This window comes from Mesoplodon bidens, assembly GCF_964165515.1.
Source record: "Mesoplodon bidens genome assembly, chromosome: 10".
Taxonomy (NCBI): domain Eukaryota; kingdom Metazoa; phylum Chordata; class Mammalia; order Artiodactyla; family Ziphiidae; genus Mesoplodon; species Mesoplodon bidens.
In genome coordinates this window covers 40022442-40049668 of record NC_138172.1, presented here as the reverse complement: position 1 = coordinate 40049668, position 27227 = coordinate 40022442, and the positions used below count along the sequence as shown (strand labels likewise).

General features: G+C 47.3%; 2 protein-coding genes and 1 long non-coding RNA gene across 6 annotated transcripts in view; all 3 read left to right on the top strand.

Moving 5' to 3' along the window:
- Nucleotides 1-3287: 3287 nt before the first annotated feature.
- On the top strand, nucleotides 3288-5374 carry LOC308623204 (cathelicidin-1-like). Its single transcript, XM_081245265.1, has 4 exons — nucleotides 3288-3664; nucleotides 4302-4409; nucleotides 4552-4623; nucleotides 5215-5374. The coding sequence occupies exons 1-4, from the start codon at nucleotides 3308-3310 to the stop codon at nucleotides 5302-5304; spliced, it is 627 nt and encodes a 208-aa protein (XP_081101391.1). The 5' UTR covers nucleotides 3288-3307; the 3' UTR covers nucleotides 5305-5374.
- A 2875-nt stretch (nucleotides 5375-8249) lies between these two features.
- Nucleotides 8250-9571, top strand: LOC308624263 (cathelicidin-2-like; the record flags this gene model as incomplete). The annotated part of the gene is made up of 4 exons (XM_081247355.1): nucleotides 8250-8447; nucleotides 9084-9191; nucleotides 9335-9406; nucleotides 9542-9571. 4 exons carry the CDS (start codon nucleotides 8250-8252, stop codon nucleotides 9569-9571), a joined length of 408 nt encoding a protein of 135 aa, XP_081103481.1.
- A 2010-nt stretch (nucleotides 9572-11581) lies between these two features.
- LOC308623207 overlaps nucleotides 11582-27227 on the top strand; it is an 87692-nt gene continuing 72046 nt past the window's right edge. For 3 of the 4 annotated variants that reach the window (XR_014016781.1, XR_014016782.1, XR_014016784.1), the window contains exons 1-2: nucleotides 11582-11707; nucleotides 18162-18256. This is a non-coding gene — a long non-coding RNA (uncharacterized lncRNA). Of the gene's footprint in view, nucleotides 11708-13509; nucleotides 13568-18161; nucleotides 18257-27227 lie in introns of those variants that run through there. The other variant, XR_014016783.1, reaches the window with a different exon arrangement.

The following is a 27227-nucleotide window of genomic DNA, read 5'->3' as shown; positions in this document are numbered from 1 at the left end:
TGTCGTGGCTGGTGGTGAGATCCGGAGCCGGAGTCTGGCGCAAGCTGAGGTCCTTGGACAGGGAGGTAGGTTAGCCTCAAGCTTGGCTCTGCAGCAGCAGCAGCAGCACGGTCACCCTGATGCCACCAAGTATTCTGGCTACAGTGTGGCGGATGCAGCCTCTGTTTGGTTTTATGTACCCACCCCCAGAGAGGGGTGGCGCTGCCCTCCTGCCAGCTGGCCTCCTTCACCAAACCCCATGCCTGGGAAACCTCAGCTGGGCTGAGGGCTTTCCAGGAGGATGTAACCTGCCGCAGCTCCTTGCTTCACATGAAGTGGGAAGTGGGAAGGAGGAAGCTGACCCGGAGCAGAGAGAGGGTCCTGACACTCAGCCCCGACCCAAGTCCTCACCCTCACATCAGCCGTGGCTGCCTTCCTTGCTCACTGCAGAGGGCAGGAGGGAGGGCCGAATTCCCTCCCCTGGTCCCTGTGAGACGACCAGCGTGGTGGGTGAGTCGGGGCATTTGGTCCAAGTCTTGCATCTCCTGTTTCCTGGATGGTAGATCCTTATTTGAGTGATTTAACCTGTAGGTTTCATTTTCCTCATGAACTGGACAACTCAGGGAGTTGGTGGGTGTTCCCCAACATTTGGGGGCACAGCAGCCTGAGGTCCAGTTCCCCTTCCTGCCCAGAGTCTCATGGACAGGAAGGATGGCTGGGAGGAGCAAAGGAGAGGAGCGCTGCAGGATCAGGCCTCATACCTGAGTTTGTTGGGGTGAAAGGTGCATGAGGATTTCTCAAGGACCAGATGTGGAGTCAGGGGTAAACCCACCTGGGGACAAGGGCTGTGGTGTGTCTCCCGAGAAGACCTCCGCTCTGACAGGCTGTGAGGACTAAGCCAGGAAAGCCAGACTGGAGGCATGGAAGGCAGGCCCCCACCACGGGAGCTGCAGTCCATGGACCTACACAGGATCCAGGGAGGATGGGGAAGGGGACTTCAGTCGGAAGAGTGAGCAAATGCAAAGTTTCAGAGGCAGGAAAGCACAGGGAGGATTTCAGCGTTACCTAATAGCCAGTAACCATGTGTATTGCTAATTATTTTCTACTGTGATCACCTTCTTTTCCTCCCTTGACTTGGGGAAAGGACACAGCTTGACCAAGAGGCCACTGGGGCAACACCTGGACTGTGAAACCAGGTTGCAAAGAAGCCCACCTCTCCTTCCTTCTCCAAGGCTGAGTGTGCAACCAGCGCCATCCTTCCCGGTTGCGACCTTCTGAGGTGCCCTGGCCGTGCCCCCAAGAGTCCGGCAGGCCGGCTGAGTCCAAGAGCTACCCCAGGCCTCACAACCACATGGTCATTCCTCCAGAAAACTGTACAAGAATTTCCTTCTTGGTCTGTGGCCCCTCTAACACTTTGGGCCATTATTTCTCCCAGTTGTGCTCCCTTTATCTGCAGCACCAGTGCCCCGAGCCTGGTGTCTGATCCACAGCACTGGACAGGGAGCCACTTGGGGTCAAATCAGAAGAGACTTCCTGAGGCTGTGGGAGCCAAGAGGAGGAGGTGCCATTTCTGGTTGGAGGTCAGGGAAGCATTCCCCAGGCAGAAGGGCAGGGCAAGCAGAGGGACCAGGCGCAGAGATGGGGAAGAGCAGGGGGCTCAGCGCTGTCTGAGTGGTTGAGGTGGATGGGGCAGCCTGACAACTGAGGCCTGCAGGGCAGGGGCTGAGGACAGCAGGGAGCATCAAGACCCAGACCCCGATGCCCCTGCCTCAAGGCAGCGGGGGAAATGGCCAAATCAGTGCTTGGCATGAGCCCCTAGGCAATGGTGTGGAGGGCGGACAGTGGTCTGGGGAGAGCCTGGAACCAGAGAAAGTGGAGTCTGGAGGCTGTGGCTATGCTTGAGAGGAGAGAAGACAGTGGTAGGAGCTGGGCAGGGCTGGTGGGAGGCCAGAGGGAGTGTCCTCAGGAGGAAGAAGGAGCAGGTGGGGCTCCCAGGCTTTCAGCTCAGGGCTCCTGAGGCGGCACCCAGCCAACAGCAGCCAACAGCCCAGTGCGGACAACCAAGGGCACTCATGGGAGTCTTGAGCTCAGAGATACAGACCAGTGATGTGTGTCCTTGATAACTGGTGTCTTGAGAAGGGGTGTCCCCAGGAATGTGTGAGGACTGCGAGGAGAAGCAGCCCGGATGCACCTGTGCCAGCCCTGCCTTTTAGGAGGAGGGTCCTTGGAGGAGACCGAGCAGGAGCCACGGGGGCAGCAGAAGGGCACCCAGGAGAGTGGCAGCAGGGGACAATCGGTCAGTTTCTGGAGGAAAGAGGGGCTCCACCGCCTGTGATGATAAAGATAAGGCTTGAGGGACTTCCCTGGTGACGCAGTGGTTAAGAATCCGCCTGCCAATGCAGGGGACACGGGTTCGATCCCTGGCCCGTGAAGATCCCACATGCCACACAGCAACTAAGTCCACACACCACAATTACTGAGCCTGTGTTCTAGAGCTCGCGAGCCACAACTCCTGAGCCCAGGCGCTGCAACTACTGAAGCCAGTGTGCCTAGAGCCCGTGCTTCACAACAAGAGAAGCCCCCGCAATGAGAAGCATGAGAACCACAACAAAGAGTAGCCCCCGCTTGCCACAACTAGAGAAAGCCCACACGTAGCCACAAAGACCCACTGCAGCCATAAATAAATAAAATGAAAAAAAAAAGATAAGGCTTGAGCATGGCCTCCAGATTCAGGGAGGCTGTCCAGTTGCAGTGGCCTTCAGGGTAAGACAGAGCAAAGAAGTGTGGTCAGGGTGTAGATGACCCTTTCTCAGGCCTGGCTGGGGAGAAGCCAGGGCAATAGGCCACGTTTGGTGGGGTCGAGGGAGAGGAAATTGTTTGGCTGATAAAGCAGTGGGGAAGAATCAAGGAGAGGGGACAAATGGAGCTCACTGTCTGAGTGCTGAGCGCAGAGCAAAGGATGGTGTGGGCTTTGTGTCTGCCTAGGGACTGGCTGGGTGTGTAAGTCCTTAGCTGTGAGTGGAACTGTCAACAACTCATCAAATGTTAATTGACTGCCTACTGGGTGCCAGGGAGTGCCTAGAACTGGAGATTCAGTAGAGAATACACTTTGTCACCCTGATTCCTGAGGAGGCCAGAGTGTGGAGGCAGAGGGCATGTAAGACAGAACCTGGTCCTCCCTCTCCTGGAGGACTCATCGTTCTTGAGCAACCTTGCCTATGACACTCCCCATGGGCCCCAGGAGAGGCCAAGACGTTGTCAGGGAGATGGAGAAACCATTTCTTCACCTTCCACAGAAGGCTTCCCGCTCCCATTGCCCAGCAATCCCATGAGGCAACAGCAGGGGCTGAGGCAAGTCCAGCTCACAGCCGGGGAGGAGATCAGGGATGGGGCAGGTCAGGAAGACACGTGGTTGGGCCATTGCAACAGGCCCAGGAGGGGCATAAAGGACGGACCTGCATGCTGGGAGGAGGCCGACTTGGGGACCATGGAGACCCAGAGGGCCAGCCTCGCCCTGGGGCAGTGGTCACTGTGGCTACTGCTGCTGGGACTAGTGGTGCCCTCGGGCAGTGCCCAGACCCTCAGCTACAACGAGGCCGTGATTCGTGCTTTGGATCAGCTCAACGAGCGGTCCTCAGAAGCTAATCTCTACCGCCTCCTGGAGCTGGACCCGCCTCCCAAGACCGTGAGTCAGGAGAACCCTGGGGAGGGGGCTGTCTCCCACCAGCCCTGGCCACACTGTCACCGCCTCTGCTCAGGCTGTACCTCCTGTCAGGAAGGCACTTCTCCCTCTAGGTGGGCTCCCACCTCTTCCAGGAAACCTTCCCAGAGCTGGGTCCCCTCCCAGCATGAGAGCTTCCTGCCTTAGCATCTCTACTGTGGGAACAGGCGACCTGTACACCCTGTTTGGGCTTAAGGGGCTTCTGGGACCTCCAAAGATGGAGGGGGTGTCCTTGGTTCTGTGATGTGACTTCCTGGCTTTAGTCCCCTCTGCACTTCTTTGTTCCCTACCAGGGAGGGCTCTTCTCAGCCTGGCAGTTACAGTGATGAGGCTTCTACCTGCAGGCAACCCCTGACTTCCCTCAACCCCTCAGATGTTCAGGTGCTCTCGACAGAGTTGGTGTGAGATCTGCTCCTGCTCTCTGTGTGCCCATGAGGCCTGGAATGGGCTCTGTCCCCTTCCCCCGTGCACCAAGCACAAAGCCCAGGGCCAGGCACACAGAGCAGCTGGAGAGGCTGCCGTCTAGGTGAGGGGCAGGGAGACAGATCAGAGAAGGAAGCATGAACCTCAGCCCAGTCTCCCCTCATTGATCCTTGACCAGGACGAGGACCCGGACACCCCAAAGCCTGTGAGCTTCACGGTGAAGGAGACCGTGTGCCCCAGGACGACCCAGCAGCCCCCGGAGCAGTGTGACTTCAAAGAGAATGGGGTGAGGCTGAGGGCTGGGGGCACTGGCGGATGCTTCCCAGGGATCTGAACTGAGGGCTTCCAGGAAGATTTCCAGCCCCTGGGGTGAGGCTGGGAGTTTATGGGCTGGGGGTTCCAGTTTGACCATGAGCCTCCCCTTTCAGCTGGTGAAACAGTGTGTGGGGACAGTCACCCTGGACCAGGTCAGGGGTAACTTCGACATCGCCTGTAATAAGGTAAGTGGCCCCTCTGTGCTGCAGGGGCTGCTGAGGGTGGGTAGTGGAACGTCCTTTGGACCAATTACCTGCTGCCCCTTCGAGGGCAGAGAAAGGCCCTCCTACCTGGCCCCTCCCTCACCCGAGCCCCAGGCCTCCAGGACTGGCTCTGCCATCCCTTGGAGCAGGTGTTCTCTAAGTGGGGTCCCACCCGGGAACTTGACAGAAAGGCAGATTCCCAGGCCCCACTCAGACTTCCTGAATCAGACTCTGGTCTGGGGCACAGCCATTTGCATTTTCACAAGGCCTCCAGGGAATTATGACTGCTGAATTTGAAAGACACTGACTGGAGCTTTCATCCCCTGCTGTCATCCAGCTTTGATGGGATGGGCTTGTGACCCTGGGAAGCCCCTTGCCTTCTGTGGGCCTCAGTTTTCACTTCTGCCTGTATGTGTCGGGATTCACCACAAGCTCCACAGGTCACAGCTACAGGGTGAACTGGGGCCCCAAGGATCCTGGTGTGACACTGGAAAAGGGAAGTCCAGGTGGGGAGGGGTCTTGTGTTGATGCTGGTCCAGTACCAAGAGCAACCTGTTTCTTCCTGGTTCACAGGCCCAGAGTGTCAGGATTACAAAGCTACCATGGGCGCCACCACAGCCAACGCAAGTGTGTCGCATAATAGTGATGAGAATGTGCAGATAATCAGCACATCATGGTTTTGCATCATGAGCCAGAGAAGAGTCCTAATTGTGTGCTTATTCTGGCTCAGGCTACTGGACTCTGAAAAATAAATTCTTGTGAAATCAGTATCCTCCAGACTTCAGTTCCACTCGTCTCCCCTCCTCCCACTTACCAAGATTGAATCCGTAACTCTGGGATGCCGTGTGTGTGTGTGTGTGTGTGTGTGTGTGTGTGTGTGAATGCAGGCACGAAACAGAGAGATGGGTGAGGCCCCTGTTCCTTCCAGGAGGGCATGGGGAGAGGCAACAGGGCCAAGAGGTCCAGCACAGCGTCTCCATTCTCGGGTCCCTCCCGTGCCCTTCACACGCCTCTGCCCTCCTCCTCCAACACCCAGTAGGGACTTAAGGAGACCTGCTCTGTGTGCAGTGCTGTGGGGCTGCTGTCCCTGCTCACATGGAGGTGACAGTCTGGAGGGGCCAGGCATTTGATAAACACTCACAGAGACGCAGTTCAGTCTCAGGGCTAAGCCTGCAGGTACAATGGCCATGAGTCTCATGGACAGGAAGGATGGCTGGGAGGAGCAAAGGAGAGAGGAGATGCAGGATCAGGGCTCATACCTGAGTTTGTTGGGGTGAAGGTTGCATGAGGATTTCTCAAGGACCAGAAGTGGAGTCAGGGGCAACCTGCCTGGGACAAGGGCTGTTGTGTCTTTCCTGAGAAGACCTCCGCTCTGACAGGCTGTGAGGCCTAAACCAGGAAAGCCAGATGCTGGAGGAAGGGAAGGCTCTCCCCCAACCATGAGAGGTGCTGCCTGCGGACCAGACAGGGGACCCTCCTAAGGATTCAGGGAAGGACGAGAAAGGGGACTTCAGTCTGAAGAATGAACAAATACAAAGGCGCAGAGGCAGGAGGGCACAGTGACGATTTCAGGGTCACCAGACAGCAGTAATATGTGTATTGCTAATTATTTTCTACTGTGATCACCTTCTTTTCCTCCCTTGACTTGGGGAAAGGACACAGCTTGACCAAGAGGGCACTGGGGCAACACCTGGACTGTGAAACCAGGTTGCACAGAAGCCCACCCCTCCTTCCTTCTCCAAGGCTGAGTGCGCAACCAGCGCCATCCTTCCCAGTTGCCACCTTCCGAAGTGCCCCAGCCAATTGCCAAGAGTCCCACAGGCCTCCAGTCACATGGCCATTCCATGGGAGACTGGATCAGAATTTGCTTCATGGTCTCTGGGCCCCTCTAACACTTTGGCTCATTATCTCTCTCAGCTGTGCTCCCTCCACCCCCAAGCACTGGCCATCCCTGCCTGGTGACTCAACCAGAGCACTGGACACGGAGTCACTTGGGGTTAAATCAGAAGAGACTTCCTAAGGCTGTAGGAGCCAAGAGGAGGAGGTGCCATTTCTGGATGGAGGTCAGGGAAGACTTCCCCAGGCGGAAGGACAAGCAGAGGGACCAGGCGCAGAGATGGGGAAGAGCAGGGGGCTCAGCGTTGTCTGAGTGGTTGAGGTGGATGGGGCAGCCTGACAACTGAGGCCTGCAGGGCAGGGGCTGAGAACAGCAGGGAGCATCAAGACCCAGACCCCGATGCCCCTGCCTCAAGGCAGCGGGGGAAATGGCCAAATCAGTGCTTGGCATGAACCCCTAGACAATGGTGTGGAGGGCGGACAGTGGTCTGGGGAGAGCCTGGAACCAGAGAAGGTGGAGTCTGGAGGCTGTGGCTACGCTTGGGAGGAGAGAAGATGGTGGTAGGAGCTGGGCAGGGCTGGTGGGAGGCCAGAGGGAGTGTCCTCAGGAGGAAGAAGGAGCAGGTGGGGCTCCCAGGCTTTCAGCTCAGGGCTCCTGGGGCGGCACCCAGCCAACAGCAGCCAACAGCCCAGTGCGGACAACCAAGGGCACTCATGGGAGTCTTGAGCTCAGAGATACAGACCAGTGATGTGTGTCCTTGGTAACTGGTATCTTGAGAAGGGGTGTCCCTAGGAATGTGTGAGGACTGCGAGGAGAAGCAGCCCGGATGCACCTGTGCCAGCCCTGCCTTTTAGGAGGAGGGTCCTTGGAGGAGACTGAGCAGGAGCCACGGAGGAGGCAGGAGGGCACCCAGGAGAGTGGCAGCAGGGGACAATCGGGCAGGGGGCAGTTTCAGAAGGACAGAGTGTCTCCAGTGCCTGTGGAGATAAAGACAAGGCTTGAGAGGGGCCTCTGGATCCAGTGAGGGCTGGTCAGCCTGCCATGGCCTTGAATGTGAGCCTGCAAAGAAGTGTTGTCAGTGGTGTAGATGACTCTTTCTCAGGCTCCTTTGGGGAAGGGCCAGGACAATAGGTCGTGTTTGGCGGGGCCCGGGGACAGGACATTTTTAGACTGAGAAAGCAGTGGAGAAGAATCCAGGAGAGGGGACAGACAGAGCTCACTGGCTGAGGGCTGGGCCCAGAGAACAAGATGGTGAGGGCTTGACTGTCTGCCTACGGACTGCTGGATGGATAAGGCTCTAGATGTGGTTCGTACTGTCCTCCATTCATCAAAGTTTAACTGAGTTCCTACTGGGTTCCAGGCAGTGCCTGGAGTTGGAGGTGGCTGTTGAATCACTCCTTTACCCTATTCCTGAGGAGGCCAGGGTGTGGAGGCAGAGGGGACGTAAGACAGATCCTGGTCTTCCCTCTCCTGGAGGACTCAACGCTCTTGAGCAACCCTGCCTATGACACTCCCCGTGGTCCCCAGGAGAGGCCAAGACATTGTCAGGGAGATGGAGAAACCATTTCTTCACCTTCACAGGAGGCTTCCCACTCCCACTGCCCAGCAATCCTGTGAGGCAACTCAGGGGCTGAAGAAAGCCCGGCCAACACCCTGGAAGGTAGCCAGGGATGGGGCAGGTCAGGAAGGCTCCTGGTTGAGCCTTTGCATCAGGCCCAGGTTAAGCATAAAGGAGGGTATTGCATGCTGGGAGGAGGCCGACTTGGGGACCATGGAGACCCAGAGGGCCAGCCTCGCCCTGTGGTGGTGGCCACTGTGGCTACTGTTGCTGAGACTAGTGGTGCCCTCGGCCAGCGCCCGGGCCCTCAGCTACAAGGAGGTTGTGATTTGTGCTTTGGATCAGCTCAACCAGCGGTCCTCAGAAGCTAATCTCTACCGCCTCCTGGAGCTGGACCCGCCTCCCAAGACCGTGAGTCAGGAGAACCCTGGGGAGGGGGCTGTCTCCCACCAGCCCTGGCCACACTGTCACCGCCTCTGCTCAGGCTGTACCTCCTGTCAGGAAGGCACTTCTCCCTCTAGGTGGGCTCCCACCTCTTCCAGGAAACCTTCCCAGAGCTGGGTCCCCTTGCAGCATGAGGCTTCCTGCCTTAGCATCTCTACTGTTGGAACAGGCGCCCTGTACACCCCTTTTGGGCCTAAGGGTTCTCTGGCAACTCCAGGGATAGTGGGGGGTCACTGGCTCTGCCATGTGACTTCCCTGCTTTAAGTCCCCTCTTAACTCGGTGTCTCTCTACCAGGGAACGACTCTGCTCAGCCTGGAGGTGCCAGTGACAAGGTCTCTCCCTGTAGGCGGCCCCTGACTTCCCTCAGCCCCTCAGAGGTGCAGGTGGTCTCATCAGAGATGGTGTGAGTTCTGCTCCTGCTCTCTGTGTGCCCACGAGGCCAGGAGTGGGCTCTGTCCCCTTCCCCCATGCACCCAGCACCAAGCCCAGGGCCAGGCACACAGAGCAGCTGGAGAGGCTGCCGTCTAGGTGGGGGTAGGGAGACAGATCAGAGAAGGAAGCATGAACCTCAGCCCAGTCTCCCCACATTGATCCTTGACCAGGATGAGGACCCAGGCACCCAGAAGCCAGTGAGCTTCACAGTGAAGGAGACCATGTGCCCCAGGACGACCCAGCAGCCTCCGGAGCAGTGTGACTTCAAGGAGAATGAGGTGAGGCTGGGGGCTGGGGGCACTGGTGGATGCTTCCCAGGGAGCTGAATAGGGGGCTTTGGGGAAGATTTCCAGTCCGTAGGCTGAGTTTGGGAGGTGATGGCCCGGGGGGTTCCAGTTTGACCTCGAGCCTCCCCTTCCAATTGGTGAAAGAGTGTGCGGGGACAGTCACCCTGGACCAGTCCAAGGACCAATTTGACATAAACTGTAATGAGGTGAGTGGTTCCTTGTGTGTTATGGAGCTGATAATGGGGTGGGTTGTGGAACATCCTTTGGACCAATTACCTGCTGCCCCATCCAGGGCAGAGAAAGGCCCTCCTACCCTGGTCCCTCCCTCACCCGAGCCCCAGGTCTCCAGGACTGGCTCTGCCATCCCTTAGAGCAGTGGTTCTCTAAGTGGGGTCCCACTTGGGAACTTGACAGAAAGGCAGATTCCCAGACCCCACTCAGACCTCCTGAATCAGACTCTGGGGTGGGGCCCAGCCATTTGCATTTTCACCAGGCCTCCAGGGGATTCTGACTGTGCTGAAATTTAAGAGGCATTGACTCAAGTCAAGGGCTTTCAGCCCCTGCTCCAGTCCAGCTTTGTTGGGATGGGCTTGTGACCCTGGGAAACCCCTTGCCATCTGTGGGCCCCAGTTTTCTCATCTGTCTGTGGGTGTAGATATTCAACCACATGCTCCAAGTGTCACACTGGAAGTGAATTGGGGCCCCAAGCTTCCTGCGGTGGCCCAGGAATGGGGGTGTTCAGGTGGGGTGTGGTACTGTCTTAATCTTGAGCCAATCCCCAAAAGAAGCCTGTTTCCTCCTGTTTCACAAATTCAGAGTGTGGGGCTATTTCGCTGGCTGGGTGACTTCCTCCAGAGAGGTGGGAGAAGATAGGCAAAAAGACTGAGAGAATTGCTCAGAGAATCAAAGATATCTTTGGGATATTTCAGCCCAGTGAATAGTGCTAAGAATCAGCTTATCCTGGCTCAGACTTTTGGACTCTGAAAAATAAATTCTTCTGAAAACAATTTCCTCCACATTCAAATTCACTTATCTCCCCTCCTCCATCTTACCAGGACCACCAAGTCCTTAACTCTGAGAGTCCTCTTGGGGGTGTGTGTGTGTGTGTGTGTGTGAGAGAGAGAGAGGATCACTCTTGTTAAAACAGAGATGGGTGAGGCCGCTGTTCCTTCCAGGAGGGCATGGGGAGAGGCAACAGGGCCAAGAGGTCCAGCACAGCGTCTCCATTCTCGGGTCCCTCCCGTGCCCTTCACACGCCTCTGCCCTCCTCCTCCAACACCCAGTAGGGACTTAAGGAGACCTGCTCTGTGTGCAGTGCTGGTGGGGCTGCTGTCCCTGCTCACATGGAGGTGACAGTCCGGAGGGGCCAGGCATTTGATAAACACTCACAGAGACGCAGTTCAGTCTCAGGGCTAAGCCTGCAGGTACAGTACCCTTAAGGTTTTGCTTCCCCTTGACAGTTGTAACTCTGGAAAAGCGTTACAGGAAAAGCCCCCTCATGGCTTTTCCTCTGGCATTAAACACATCACTGTGGCCGTTTCTCAATGCCGTTCAAACAAAAAGCAACCACACTCATGGAAAGAGGGATCAGATTTGTGGTTAGAGTGTGGGTGGAGATTGGATGAAGGTTGTAAAAAGTACAAACTTTCAGTTATAAGATACAAAAGTACAGGGATGTAATGATGACTATAGTTCACACTGCTGTGTGGTATATTTGAAAGTTGTCAAGAGAGTAGATCCTAAGAGTTCTCATCACAAGTAAAAAAAACATTTTTTTTCCTTTTCGTATCTATATGAGATGATGGATGTTAATGAAACATTGTGGTAATCATTTCACAATATATGTAGGTCAAATCGTTATGCTGTATACCTTAAACTTATACAGTGCTGTATGTCAGTAATATCTCAATGAAACTGGAAAAAAGTAATTTTTAAGAGTGTAAAAGGATTATTGCAGCAAAAAGTTTGTGAACCGCTGCCCTAGAGAAACTCTCCATGGGTGTGCAAGGAGACACACAGGATAACAACCAATTGGAATATTGGTCTATTTTTACAATAGATACCATACAGCTGTGAACAAAAATGAACGGATTACCGTATATCATTAAAGAAACTGTGCAAAATGAGCTAGTAGATACGTTATAAGGCTATTTATAGAATGTTTAAAAGCATGGAAACAAGACTACGTTTTGCTTATGGGTACCGGTGGTAAAAACAGAAAACGTGCCGGAGGAGAAATCAGCAGGTCAACGCGATAATACAGTCTTTCTCCGACCCGCGGGGGTCGCGTTCTGTTCCGAAACTACGCTTCCCGGCAGGCCACGCGCTGCGCCGTGACGCACTTCCTGCAGACGCACGTCCTTCCCTTTGCACCGCCCGTGGCCAGGGGCGGGCTGTGAGATCTCTCAGCGACTGGACGCAGAAGTTGGTACCGTTATTGCTGCCTCTTTGCCTACCCAGGCGCACATGTGGACCTTGCGGGAGCAATTCCGGCTTGGCAGCGGACGGTGAGTCGGGCGAGCTGGCGAAGTGCCAGGGCGAGAAAAGGGTGACCGCGCCCCCCGTCTCCCCCGGGCGCTCCGACCTCAGGCGCCGGGCTGGCGTGGGCGGTATCCGAGGCTGAGGCTGGTCCTTCAGGAGGTGTGGAGATGGAGGGTGCGCGCTGTGGGCTGTGCAGATCACCCCTCCCGACTGCTCGCCTTCCTTGTGGGTGGGGCAGGGTTTCCTCCCTTGGTGTCCAGTACCCTGTCCTCGTGGTTTGCAGCTACCTCTCCAAATCTCCCCGCCTCGACTTCCGCCGCGGGGGTCCCATTTGCGCTGTCCGCTCCGGCAGCCGTTGGCTGCCAGTGACTATTGAACGCTTCAGGTGTGGCGAATGCTACTGAGGAACTGCATTCTTAATTTTACTTCCTGTTAATTAATATCTAACTGAATAATGAAGAAGTCTAAAACATTTTTCCATCAGACACAAGGTTATTGTTTTGCTGAGACTATACTTCCTTTAATCCTTGAAAATTTAACGTCTTTTTGAGATGTACTGTAAGTGTCAAATACACACCTGATTTCCAAGAGATGGTTGGGGGGATTTCCCTGGTGGTCCAGTGGGTAAGACTCCGCTCCCAATGCAGGGGACCCGGGTTGGATCCCTGGTCGGGGAACTAGATCCCACATGCATGCGGCGCCTAAGAAGTCTGCATGCCGCGACTAAAGATGCCGCAACCAAGATCCCGCGTGCTGCAACTAAGACCTGGCGCAGCCTAAATAAGTAAATAAAATAAATAAATATTTTTTAAAAAGAGAGAGATGGTTGGGAAAAAAGTATAAACTATTGATAACTTTTTAACACTATGTGTTGAAATGATAATATCTTAGATATGTTGGGTTAAATGTTATTAAAGGTAATTTCACTTTTTATTTTTTTTAAGATTTATTTATTTATTTATTTTTGGCTGTCGTTGGGTCTTCGCTGCTGCGCGCTGGGGCTTTCTCTAGTTGCGGAGAGTGGGGGTTACTCTTCACTGCGGTGCGCGGGCTTCTCATTGCGTTGGCTTCTCTTGCTGTGGAGCACAGGCTCTAGGCATGTGGGCTTCAGTAGTTGTGGCACACAGGGTCAGTAGTGTGGCTCGTGGGCTCTAGAGCACAGGCTCAGTAGTTGTGGCACACAGGCTTAGTTGCTCCACGGCATGTGGGATCTTTCCGGACCAGAGCTTGAACCCGTGTCCCCTGCATTGGCAGGTGGATTCTTAACCACTGTGCCACCAAGGTAATTTGTTTTTAAGGGGTGTAAGGAAAGCTGCATTTTAGAAATGCTGTTGTAATGGTCTTTAATACCTTCTACTCTTTACTAGTGCTCTTGTATATAAAGTAAGGGAAAACGTTGAAATTTTAAAAATTCATTTTTCTTAAATCACATTTATATTTCTGTGTTTAAAATTTTCATAAACTTTTTTTTGGGTGGGTAACTGGAGCCATGTAACAAGTATGGGAAAAAAAACTATGCCTTGTCGGAACAGTTTTGCTGATTTTTAGGGTGGAAAGGTGATGGGTACTTAGAATTTACCTTATTATATTTAATTAAGATCAGTATTTCTCTAAAAACATAAGTAAACAGGGAAGGGGTGTAGACCGTGGAGGTTAACTCAAGCGTTAAGGCGAGAGGTGAGAGGAGCTGAGGCCCTGGATGGGATCAGGAGGGGCTGAGACTTCTGGTTCAGGTGAGAAGGCACAAGTGGCCACAGCTGAGACTCAGAAGGGTTCTCAGGAATAATCCTGGTAGGCCTGGGTTCTCAAGGCTGCTATTTCTTTCCCCAGTTCTGTCTTTTAAGGGCTCTGCCAGACTTGGTAAAGAGGAGAAGCCTAGATATCTGGTGAGTTGGGGCTACCTTTCTCTTCTCTGAAATGCTAGCTTATTTCTCAGAGATTCAGCGCGTCTCTCTTTCTTGGGGAGGGAGGCAGAGATGAACATTGAGGTAGCCATCAACGTTCATCAGATCAGCATTCACGCCTGTGTTTGCCGTTGTGCTAGGCACTTTATAATGATTTCTGCATTTCGTTTTTTTTAACTTTTTGAGCTTATAGAAAAACATAAATAAGTTTAATATGAAGAATTTAGGGCATTCTAAAACATAAGGGTAACTTTTAATAAAAACGTGGGGTTATTAAAGTCCTAAAATGCACTATTAAAGTTCCCTTCATCAGAGCTCACACAAATAATTATATTACCTTAATAGTATCTCATAGTCTGGTCTTATACACTGGACTTCTTTTTAACTATTATTGAAATTTTCAACCATATCTAAAAGTAGAAGAAAAGAGTTAATGAACCCTCATGTATCCATCAACCTACTTCAGTAACTATCAACTCATGGCCAGTTTTTTGTGTGTGTGTGTGTGGTACGCAGGCCTCTCACCGCTGCGGCCTCTCCCGTTGCGGAGCACAGACTCTGGATGCGCAGGCCCAGTGGCCACGGCCCACGGGCCCAGCCGCTCCGCGGCATGTGGGATCTTCCCGGACCAGGGCACGAACCCACGTCCCCTGCATCGGCAGGCGGACCCTCAACCACTGCGCCACCAGGGAAGCCCTCATGGCCAGTTTTGTTTCATCTCCAACCTTACTGGATTATTTTAAAGCAAATTTAAGACAGCGTACTGTTTCATCCATAATTTCAGTCCTATGTTTATCCTTAAAACAACTTTATGAGGTAAAGAGAGTGCCCCTTTGGGAGACACCTGGTTCAGAGGGATTTCGTGACTTTCTTATAATCACACATGAACACCTAAATTGAACTCAGATTGCTCTGACTCTCAAAACCATGAGTTTTCTGTGATGCCTTGACTTTTTTTCGTCCTAGAAAACTATTCAATGATAAAAGAACATGGAGAATTCACCTTCTTGTTCTGATGCTTCATCCCACCCTTGCTCCCCTGATCCCATCTTCTTTTCTACACCAGAAGTGTAATTTACTGATTCTTGGGTACAGGACTGTGTAAAATTCTGTGAACTAGCCAAACAGAATGTAAGTACACTGTCCTTATTCTCAAAGAGCCAGTAGTCTTTGGGAAATAATGCATAGAAATAGGAAATAATGACACCTGGTAATTATGATGAAGACAGTTAAAACAAAATAGTTCGGGGAAAGACATGACTAAGTGTTAGCCTGTAACTGTTAAAACAATGCACAGCCACAAAGAATGGTCTTAGGTTTTGGATTGAAAATCAAATTAATGGTACACAATGCATTTTAACTCTGCATTAAATCTAGGTAGCTTCCTGAAAGGATACAGTACAGAAAACATAGCAGCTACATCATTGGTATTTTCCTCAGGGGATTTTGCATTAGCGAAGGTCAGTTTCCAGGCCCTAGGACCACAGATACCAGCCTTGATTGTCAGAGATGAGAGTGACTTGGGAGCAAATCACTTTCTAACAGGGAAGTAACTGCCTTATTTCTACCACCTCCCCAACACTTTATTGAGATTGCTTTGTATAATCTAGGTCCTTTGCATTTTCATTTAAATATTAGAATCAGCTTATCAGTTTCTACAATGAGATTATTTTTTAATACAAATTTATTTATTTATTTTTGGCTGCGTTGGGTCTTCGTTGCTGCGCTCGGGCTTTCTCTAGTTGCGATGAGTAGGGGCTACTCTTTGTTGTGGTGTGCAGGCTTCTCATTGCGGAGCACGGGCTCTAGGCACATGGGCTTCAGTAGTTGTGGCATGTGGGCTCAGTAGTTGTGGCTCACGGGCTCTAGAGCGCAGGCCAGTAGTTGTGGTGCAAAGGCTTAGTTGCTCCATGGCATGTGGGATCTTCCCGGAACAGGGCTCGAACCCGTGTGCCCTTCATTGGCAGGTGGATTCTTAACCACTGCGCCACCAGGGAAGCCCTACAATGAGATTTTGATTAGAATGGCTTTGAATTTTTACATCAGTATGGGGGAGAACTAACATCTTTACATTATTGAGTCTTCTGGTCCATCAACACAGTATATCTTCACTTATACAGATCTTTATCTTAGGAATCTTACAGTTTTTGATGTACATGTCTGGCACATATTTTGTTAAATTTATCTCTCAGTATTTCATGTTTTGTTTTGATGTTAGTGTATTGGAATGACACTTTTTAAAGGTTTTTTAAAATAAAAATTTAATTTTAAAATAGTTTCAGATTTACAGAAAAATTGCAAGGATAGTTTATAAATAGAATTCCCATATATCCCACATCTAGTTTTCCCTGTTATTAACATCTTACATTAGTATTCTTGTCACAATTAATAAACCAATTTTTATGTTATTATTAACTGAAGTCCATGCTTTATTCAGATTTCCTTAGTTTTTACCTAATGTCCTCTTTCTGTTCCAATATCTCATTCAGGCTATCGTACTACATTGGTTGTCATGTCTCCAAGGAGGTGTTTTGGTCAGGTATTTTATAGATTGTCCCTTAATTGGGATTTGTCCAATTTTTTTTTTTTTTTACATTTGGGACATTTATTATTACAAAAATAAGCATCCAGGTTTCCTGTAACCAGAGAAAGTGGGTACAAATCCTCATTTTTTAGGCATCACTTTGAGTAAGAGATACTGTTTTAGTATTCTTCAGCTGTCATACCTGAATATCACAGATTGGGTGACTTAAACAACAGATATTTATTTTCTCATAGTTTTGGAGGCTGTAAGTCCAAGATTAAGGTGCCAGCAGTGATGGTTTCTAGTGAGAACTTTCTTCCTGGCTTGCAGATGGCTGCCTTCTCACTGTGTGTCCTCACATGGCCTTTCCTCTGTTCACATGCACATTCCTGGCATCTCTTCCTCTGTTTATAAGGACACCATAACTTTATGACCTAATTTAACTTTAATTATCTCCCGAAAGGCCCTGTCTTCAAATGGAGTCACACTGAGGGTTAGACTTCAACCTATGAATTTTGGGGGGATGCAGTTCAGTCCATAACATTCCATCCTCGTCCCCCCCCATTCACATCCTTCTAGCATGCAAAATACATTTACCCCAATCCAACAGCCCCCAAAGTTTTAACCCATTCCAGTGTACTCCAAGTCCAAATTCTCATCTATTTATCATTGAAATCAGGTATGGGTGAGACTTGATGTTTTTTCTGATTAGACTGAGATACGGTTTTCTGGGAGGAACACCACAGAGGTGAAATACTGTTCTTATCACATCATGCCAATGGTAGATAGTATCAGCATTACTTACCACTGTTAATGTTAACCTTGATCATTTGGCAGAAGGAGGGTTGTCAGGTTTCTACACTGTAAAGTTACTACCCTGCCTTCCCCATAACTTATACTCTGGGAAGAAGTCACTATGCAGAGCCCACTTGAAACGTGGGTAGTTACAGTCCACCTCTTTGAGGGTCGAGTAACTACATAAATTGTTTGGAATTGTTCTGCATGGGAAACTTGTCTATTCTCCTCCATTTATTTATTTATTTGATCATTTATTTATATCAGTATGAGTCATGGTTATGTATTTTATACTTTGGGTTATAACCCAGTATCACTTTATTTATTTTGTTGCTCATATTGTTTCAGGAGCTCTTTAGTTGGTTCTTGTGTCCCTTTGACATACTCCCATTATTGTGGTTTTTTACCTTTTTTAAGTACTTCCTTACTTTCTGGCTCTACAGTATGGTCCAGGCTCATTTTGTTTATGTCCTGCTCCAGTCCTCAGATCAGCCATTGCTCCTTTCATTGGAGAATGATATTAGAAACCAAGATCTGTATGCTAGGTGTGCCCTTTGCTACTGGAGTGTCATTGCTTCCAGGCCCTCTCAGCTGACAGAGCAAAGAAATGTGATTGTGTATACTAATCTCTGTATATACTCATTTATAAATATTTCTTTATGTAATTATATTAAGCTAAACATGAGTTTGTTCTGATGCCTCCAGCTCAAATCCATTACCACATGGATCATTCTAGCCTCCTCACCTTGCTTATTTATAACCTCCCACCAACAGTGAGAAACCTGACTTCCACTATTCACCATCCATTCACTTAATTTTTCAATTCCAGTTTATAAGTATAGTGACTTGAGAATTGTTTACCTGTGCCCCTGTGGAAAACAACTTTATCAATTAGCATATAGTACTTATTTATATATAGTTCCTTTTGTCTACAGATGCCACTCATTTCCAAAGTCAGCTACTTAGGTTAGCTCCTTTTTTCTCCACCACCTTTAGGGAGGTTATTTCATATATTTGTAATACATTTTTTTCACATTCTTCATTCCATCCTGGGATCCCCTGACCTCCTAAATGAATTTTTAAAATTTACACACATTAAGGTTTATACTTTGTGCTGTAAGGTTCTGGGGTTTTGATAAGTGCATAGTGCCATGTATCCACCATTACAGTATTATGCAGAATAGTTTCACCCCTCTAAAAAAAATCCTTGCTTCACCAGCCAAACCCTCCTGTTTTTTTTTTTTTTTCCTTTGGCAGCACCACAGGGCATGTGGGATCTTAGTTCCTTGACCAGGGATTGAACCCGTGCCTCCTGCAGTGGAAGCGCAGAGTCTTAACCGCTGGACCGCCAGGTAAGTCCCTGATTTTGCTTCTTTAGCCTGTTTTTAAGGTGAATTACATTGATTGCTTTTCAAGTGTTGAACCAGCTTTGAAAACCTATAATAAGTCCCCCCTGGTTGTGGTGTATAGTTCTTCTTATACATTTTTGGGTTTGATTTGCTTGTATTTTGTTGGGGGGGGTTGTGTCTGTATTCATGAGATATACTGATCTGTGGTTTTCCTTTCTAATGTCTTTTTCTGGTTTGGGGTATTCTAATGTCTTTTCTGGTATTAGGGTAATGCTGGCCTGATAGATGAGTTAGGAAGGGCTCCCCCTGCTTCTGTTTTCTGGAAGAGGTGTGGAAGTCTTTTGTGGTACAAAAGTTTTAATTTTGATGAAGTCCAGTTTATTTATTTTTTTCTTTATGGATCATGGTTTTGGTGTCATGACTAAGAACTCTGCCTAGCCCTAGGTCTTGAAGGTGTTCTCTTATATTTTCTTCTAAAAGTTTTATAGTTTTACATTTAAATCTAATAGCCATTTTGAATAATTTTTTGTATAAAGTATGAGGTTTTAGGTTGGTGTTAATTTTTTTACCCATGGATGTCCAGTTGTTCCAGCACAATTTGTTGAAAAGACTCTTCTTCCTCTATTGAATTGCTTTTGCACCTTCATCAAAAATCAATTTGATGTACTCATGTTGGCTTCTTTCTGGGTTCTCAGTATTCTTTCATTGATTTGTGTCTATTCTTCCACCAATATTATGCTGTTTTGGTTATTGTAGTGACCAAATAGTAAGTAATAATTTTAATATCAGGTATAGTGACTCTCTCACTTTGTTCTTCTGCTTCCTTTGCCTTATCATATAAACTGTAGAATAAGCTTGTCTGTATCTACAAAAAATCTTGTTGAGATTTTGATAGGAATTGTTTTAAATCTATAGATGATTTTGGGGAGAATTGACATCTTCACTGTGTCAAGTCTTGCAAACCATGAACATGGTGTGTCTCTCCATTTAGTTAGATCTTTGCTTCTTTCATCACCATAAAGACTCTGTACAAATTTTGTTAGATTTATGTTTTAGCTATCTCATTTTTTTGAAGTGATTGAAAATGGCATTATGTTTTTAATTTGTTTCCATGTGGTCATTGCTAGTATATAGGAATGTGATTGACTTTCGTGTGTTCATCTTGTATCTTGTGGCCCTCATGGACTCATTTATTAATTCTGTGATCTATTTTGTAGATTATTTTGGATTTTCTACATAGACAACATGTTATCTGCAAATAGGGACAGTTCTGTTTCTTCCTTACCAAATGTCTATGCTCTTATTTCCTTTTCTTGCCTTGTTGCCTTGACTGGAGTATTTGATTACTTTTTGAGAACCAAAAATTATTTATCTGTAAAGTCAGTTCTCACTTAAATATAAAACATTATATTGCTTAATTATAATAAATAGTAATAACAAATATTTACTTCATGTCAGGCATTGATCTAAGCACTTATTAACTCATTTAATCCAACAACCCTGAAAGTAGATGTCATTATCAAACCCATTTTATAGATGTAGAAACTAAGACACAGAGAGGTTATGTAAGTTACCCAAGGTTACATATTTTATAAAGTAATGGAGCTGGGATTTGGATTTGTGGCATTTGGTTCTGCAGGTTGGGTTCTTAACATATCCATTGTGCAAAAATCCTGGCTTTCCTTCTAGCTGAGCCAGTCTTATGCTTAAGTGAGGGAAGTAGAGGGGGAAGAGAAAGCAAGAAAGAAATGGAGAAGTTGCTGGAACATGAAAGACACAAGGTGTGAGCAAGAGAAAGTGTGAGACCTGATGTAAGAAGAATAGGGGAAAGATTATTAAGAATATGAGGACCAGAGTATGCCAGAAGAAGCTGGTCATGGAAAGCTTGAGAGGGTCCCCACGCCATTCCCCCCATAGGTCTTGGCTGCCTAATTGTGGGTCCCAGCTTGTTGTCTAGACATATGTCTTCCCTCCTACACTATACAAAGCCTGACTGCCTGGGCTGTGAGCGTGTGTATTTGACATCCCTCCCCAAACCCACACACCCAGTGATTTCTGTATTTATACCTAGTTTCCCACTCTCAATTCAGCATCATTATTATTCTTTACTCCTTTTGCCACTTCTGTGTATTGGATTTTAAATCTATTTTAGAATCTAGCTCTGAAGCAAGACTGCCTAGAAGCTCTGGCTTGGTAACCTTGTGGCTCAGTCCACCACCTCAGCCCCCCAACTGTGGTCTTTGATGTGGCAGAAGCTTAATTAGTTTAGTTGTAGAACCTGGAGTATACATCACCAACTCCTAGGGTGTGAAAAACCGCTTAGAAGGTGGGCTAGATAGAAGACTGAAATAGACCTGAGAATAGGAGGAAGCAAGTCAGAAAATAGGCATTCAGGGTGATCAAAGACAGCTGAGAATGATGTACACATGCCCCTCAATTCCACAGACTGAAGGAGCTTAGTAGTTAAAAATTTAGGGCAAGGCAGTAGTGACACAGACAACCCAGAGGTTGCAGCAGATGGTAACGGATTAAATAATGCTTGAATTCAATAGAAGTAAGTAATTTGGTGACTACCATGAGACTTGAGGGCAACACCACCTTCTAGGCATAACTAAAGAGAGAAAATGTCCCTGAATATACCTATTCTAATAAGAAGAGACCTGATGAGAAAGCATGTGGTATGGTTCTAGTATGCAGAAAGTTGAAGCAAGGTTTCTGAGACTTGGAAGAAATAAAGAGGTGAGAGAAAACTGGTGCATGACGGAAGAAAAAGCAGCTTGCAGTGAAGAGAATAAGGGCTCTGGAACCATGAAGGACTGTTTTCCAGTCCTGTTGTTTTCTTGTCATTTGGGGAAGTTCTCTGGGCCTCATTGTTCTTTCTCTGAAATAAAGACTGTAATATCATTCTTACAGTGATGATCTTGCGATGTAGTTTCATAAAATGTAAATATGTTCGTGAAAAATTCGCTAAAAATAGATTAAGGTTAAACTTCATTTAACTGGAAATGCCATTGTCAGGAACCACTACTTGCCATCCTCTCTGCCAACCATTTTATATATTCAAATATTGCCCTACACATTGAGTGAGAGGTTGGAGGGCTTTACAAAAGGCAATGTCAAAATACATACAGTGGGGCCTCCCTGGTGGCGCAGTGGTTGAGAGTCCGCCTGCCGATGCAGGGGATACGGGTTCGTGCCCCGGTCTGGGAGGATCCCATATGCCGCGGAGCGGCTGGGCCCGTGAGCCATGGCCGCTGGGCCTGCGCATCCGGAGCCTGTGCTCCGCAACGGGAGAGGCCACAACAGTGAGAGGCCCGCATACCGCAAAAAAAAAAAAAAAAAAAAAAATACATACAGTGATAGGGATCTTATAAATCGCTTTTCTCAAGCAGAGAAATCTGTGTGTGAGGGTGTGTGTGTGTGTGCGCGTGCGTGTGCGTGTGTGCGTGCGCGCACGCATTCACCTAGTGACCTTTATTAAGCTGGCCAGATGTTCAGTACATAGTTAAGTCTTTTTTTTAAAAAAATTTATTTATTTATTTATTTATTTTTGGCTGCGTTGGGTCTTCGTTGCTGCACGTGGGCTTTCTCTAGCTGCGGCGAGCGGGGGCTACTCTTTGTTGCGGTGCATGGGCTTCTCTTGTTGCGGGGCACAGGCTCTAGGCGCGAGCGCTTCAGTAGTTGCAGCATGCGGGCTCAGTAGTTGTGGCTCGCCGGCTTTAGAGCACAGGCTCAGTCGTTGTGGCGCACGGGCTTAGTTGTTCCATGGCATGTGGGATCTTTCCGGACCAGGGCTCAAACCCATGTCCCCTGCATTGGCAGGTGGATTCTTAACCACTGCACCACCAGGGAAGTCCCATAGTAGGTCTTGACCAGGCTGGTTCACTACAGTGCCCCACCTTGCCTTCTTGCCTGCGCTCCCCATCTCACCCAGGCCCCACACATAGAGGCATCTCTCAGAACCCACACACATGACTGGTTCAGGCAGCAACTGTCCACTCCTGATGAATGCTCTTAGGCGCAAGCCTTCAGAGCGGCCGATAATTTGACAATTAACCAGCAGGCTGAAGGAATACAGTTTGAATCCTTTGATAAAGCTTGGCGTGCCTCAGCACTATCTCCTTTTGTTCAGAGAAATATATTTTAATCAGTGTTAACAATACTCATTCTAGACCTGGCATGAGGCACTCATATTTTTCTCTATAGTCTGAGTTGCCTCTTATTTTTTCTCTAATCCTCATCATTTCTTAATGCCCAGTGTAAGTCCTGCCTCTGTGCTGCCTTTCCTTACTTCTATAGCTTGTCTTCTACCCTCCATTCGAATTTCATCCATTATAAGTTGTCACATTCATACTCCTGAACTCTGCTTTAATGTTTTCTCATTGATTTAAAAATAATTTTCCCAATTAAAATGTAAGTGTTTTAGGGCAAGGAGTGTGTCTTATAGATTAGTCCTGCTTTCTGCATGTTATAACACCAAGCCAAGTGTGGAGTAATGCCCAGCCCTGCAAACCCTCAGATCCATTACTTATGTAGCAAGATTCTTCAGGACAGCCAGTTCCATTCTCCATGTGAAAATTGATGGTGACTTGGTGAGTATGAATTTGTTGGTTGATTTAGGGACCAGTGAAATTCGAGGATGTGGTTGTGATTTTCACTGAGGCAGAGTGGAAGAGACTGAGCCTTGAGCAGAGGAACCTATGCAAAGAAGTGATGCTGGAGAATTTCAGGAATCTAGTCTTGTTGGGTGAGGATATGTTCTCTTCCTTAATTTTTCCATTCATATATTTATTGACCATATAGCCAGCCAATGTTCTAAGCTCTTAGAACACATCTCTGAATAAAACAATAAAGCATTTTTTTGGTCATCCTAGTATAGTGACACTGACATATACAATAAATAGCATATATAAGTAAATTATGTATGTTAGAGGATAATAAGCTCTACATAGTTTTAAAATATGTATAATATATACAAATATAAGTAGAGCAGAATAAGGGGGATCCAGGGTGCCGGGGTGTAGAGGCAGGGGTGGGTGATCAGGGTAGGCCTCTGTGAGGAGATGGGTGTGAGCAAAGGCTTCAAGGAGGTAAGGAAGTTAGATATGTGGATGTAGTGGGAGACTCTTCTGTGCCGGGGAACAACCAGTGCTGAGACCCCGAGATAGGAAAGGAACGAGGCCGGCGTGATAGGAGCACAGAGAGCAAGGAGGAGAGGAAGGTAATAAAAGAGGCCTCTCTGTGTCCTAGAAGTTAAAAAAGCTTATAGCGTAATTAAATCTGTCCGTTTTGTGTTTTATAGGTTATTTGATATCATAATCATATTTTTCTTCATTTATTTAAAACCTGAGACAGATTATTTGTCTAGGATGGTAAATACAAAATTATTCTGGATATTCCTGCCTTCTTAAGAGTCCTGTTTTCAGAGTTGCACATAAATTTCTGTCAGAAGCTTTTTCAAGATTTTTCTCTGTTTGGCATAGCTATGAATTAATTAGTTCTGATTTATTTTTGTCTGCTTGGTTGTGTTATGAACTGCTTTCCTCGGTTTGAATTGGCCCCATTTCACTCCATTTGGCTTCTGACCTAGTTTCTCCATCTGTCTCAGTGAAGATTCACCCATTTAAATTTGCTTTCAGCTGGCCAACTAATTTGGTCTTGTTTTTACCTTGTTTCGTCTGGTGGTCTTCTTCTCTGTCTCTGTGCTCATGCATTTCATTGATTCTGAGAACTATATTAAAATTATCTCAAAGTAAATTAATCTTTACATGGAAACTTTGGATCCTGTTGGGTACATTTCAGACTTTAAGCTGTTTTGCTGCACTTGATTCATCCTTCCTTTTCTCTATATATCTTTTTTCTTTTATTGATGAATTACTTAAAACAAATCCCAAATAATGTGACATACCACCCCTAAATATATCACAATGTAACTAATAAATAAGGACTTTATATATATATATATGTAACCACATTATCAGTAGGGCTTCAGTATCATCTCACACTTGGTCTATGTTCAAATTTACCTGATAATCTCAAAAAAGTCTTTTGAGGGCTTCCCTGGTGGCGCAGTGGTTGAGAGTCCGCCTGCCGATGCAGGGGACACGGGTTCGTGCCCCGGTCCGGGAAGATCCAACATGCCGTAGAGCAGCTGGGCCCGTGAGCCATGGCCGCTGAGCCTGCACGTCCGGAGCCTGTGCTCCGCAACGGGAGAGGCCACAACAGTGAGAAGCCCGCGTACCGCAAAAAAAAAAAAAAAGTCTTTTTGAGAATTTGAATCAGGATCCAGACAAGATCCACACATTCCATTGTTTTTAAATGTTCCTTAAATCTGTATCAGTTCTTCCTCCCTCTTCTGGTTTTTCTCTCAAGGCCATGGATCTGTTTGTAATGCTCTGAATGTAGAATATAAATCTATTTTAGATAATATTCTAAAGTAGTTTTTATGTAGTAGATTGTAAATCAAGGGAGAATAGTTTTGAACTTTATCAAGAAGTGTTCACCAGGGACTTCCCTGGTGGCGCGGTGGTTAAGAATCTGCCTGCCAATGCAGGGGACACAGGTTCAATCCCTGGTCTGGGAAGATCCCACATGCTGCGGAGCAACTAAGCCCGTGTGCCACAACTACTAAGCCTGTGCTCTAGAGCCCATGAGCCGCAACTACTGAGCCTGCATGCCTCAACTACTGGTGCCCACATGCCTAGAGCCCGCTCACCACAAGTAGAGAAAGCCTGCGCGGAGCAGTGAAGACCCAACGCAGCCATAGATAGATATCTAGATAGATAGACAGATAGATAGATAGATAAAATGCCATTTGCAGAAAAAAAAAAAGTGTTCATCAGCATGAAGAACATGGGAATTCCCTGGTGGTCCATTGGTTAGGGCTCAGCGCTTTTACTGCCGTGGCCCACGTTCAATCCCTGGTCAGGGAACTAAGATCCTGCGAGCCGCGCAGCATGACTAGAAAAAAAAAAAAGAAAACATCACATCACCAATGGCATTGCTGGTTGTAGTGTTTGAGTTACCACCCATACAACACACCTATGTCTGTCACCAGTAGAATATACACATGTCATCAGTAAGCCACATCCTTGTCTGTCTGCATTTGTAACTGTCATGTCCACAGTGATCTGCCTGTAGCTGTAAGCATCTCACTGCTTCATTATGTCTCCTAATGTAGTCCTGTGAAATTCATATTGAAATACATAATTTTTTAATTGTAAATTACTTTCTTTTATTTCTCTTCTATATTTTGGTTAGGGCATTACATTATTTTTTAAAAATTCTGTGTATGGGGACATTTTATTAAATATGAATCTCATTGCAAGACAGTAAATGAGATATTACAAGACATAGACTATGAAAAGGAGCCTTTGATTCTGACAGTATTGAGAACGTGTCTGTCTTCTGCCTAACCTTTTAAGTTCGTTCTTAATTAACTCTGTTCCTATCACTTATTCATGCAAAAGTATTTATTAACTATTGTATGTTAGGTCCAGTTCTGGGTTCTTGGAATATACAGTAGTATATCTGAGAGAAGGGTGTTCCAGACATAGGAACCAGCCAGTGCAAGGCATCAGGAGGGAGTTCAGTGTGACTCCGATTGGAGGGAATGAAGGGTGGAGTATAGATGGAGTCAGAAAGCCGATAGGTTATGAAAGAATGTGGAACCCAGTAGGCCACTCTCAGGGCTTGGTTTTTACTCTGAACATTACGGGGGGTTTTTGGGTTTTTTAAAATAAGGTAAAGAGTTCTATTTATTAGGAATGTAGAATAAAGAAGGAAGAGATTGGAATGGGCTTTAGTTACCTGCTCCCATCCCATTCTTCTATTCTTGATCCCAGGGCAGAACTCTCATGGCTCTAGGGAATACTTCCTTTGGATGGATGAGGGTCCTGGCAGGATTGGTCTCAGTAGATCCTCTGAAGCAGCATGGCTTAGCCACCCCTCATTCTGTCCTGAGAGTCAGTGCAGTTGGACTGGGTGTCTGGGAAACTCCTGATCAGGAGATCTGGATGGCTTTGTAGCCCTAGACCGTGGTCAAAGCCCAGAATACCTCCTGTCCCCAGATTTAGTCTATAGGCCAAATTTGGTTAGTTTTTCCCCAAACAGATTGTTCTATGTCAGGGGGTTTAATTCTCACTGGCTTCTTTTCTCCAGAGACCTAGTCAAAGCAGCAAGAGTCTCATTATTTGCTTAGAAGCTTTTTTTTTTTTCCCTTAAGGACAGATTTAGTAGAAAATAAACCTTTGTATGCTGATGAGTTTAGAGTTATCTGTGATTTGTATAGTGTTTAAGAGCACATCCCAAACCCTGTTTTGTTTCTTTCTTTGTGACTGTGAACAAGTTACTTAACCCTGCTAAACTATTCTCTGCTGCCTTCTGCATTGGAGACATCCAGACTGAGTGACTCCTACGTCAATCCACTCTTTCTTCTCATAGGAAAAGTCACAAAGTACGTTCCCATGTAGGTCATAGGATTGTTCTCTCTTGTTGGAAATAAACGGTTGTAGCTGTGTGTGTCAGTGTAACTGGTTATGGCTTAGAAGAGAATTTTAGTGTAAGTGCAGATACAAAGTTGAAGATGCCTCTAATGCTTACTTGGAAGATTATTTATTGGAATAATATGTAGAATAATAAGTTCTGCTGTGGGTTTTTTGTTTTTGTTTTTTGATTCAAGTAAAAGATGTAAAATATAAAAATTGACTACAGTACATAATCTGAATCTAATCATAGGAAAATGTCAGCAACATTCTATACATATTCTAGAACATGAGGAATGTTCCCTAAAAAAAGAACTCTATTCTTCAAAAATGCCAGTCTCATGAAAGAGACACTAAAGGAAACTAAAGAAACATGAAAACTAATTGTAATATCTGATAGTAGACTAAATCCTGTACTGTAGGGAAAATGCTATAAAGGACATTATTGGATCAATTGACAAAATTGGAATATATATGATAGCTAAAGTATT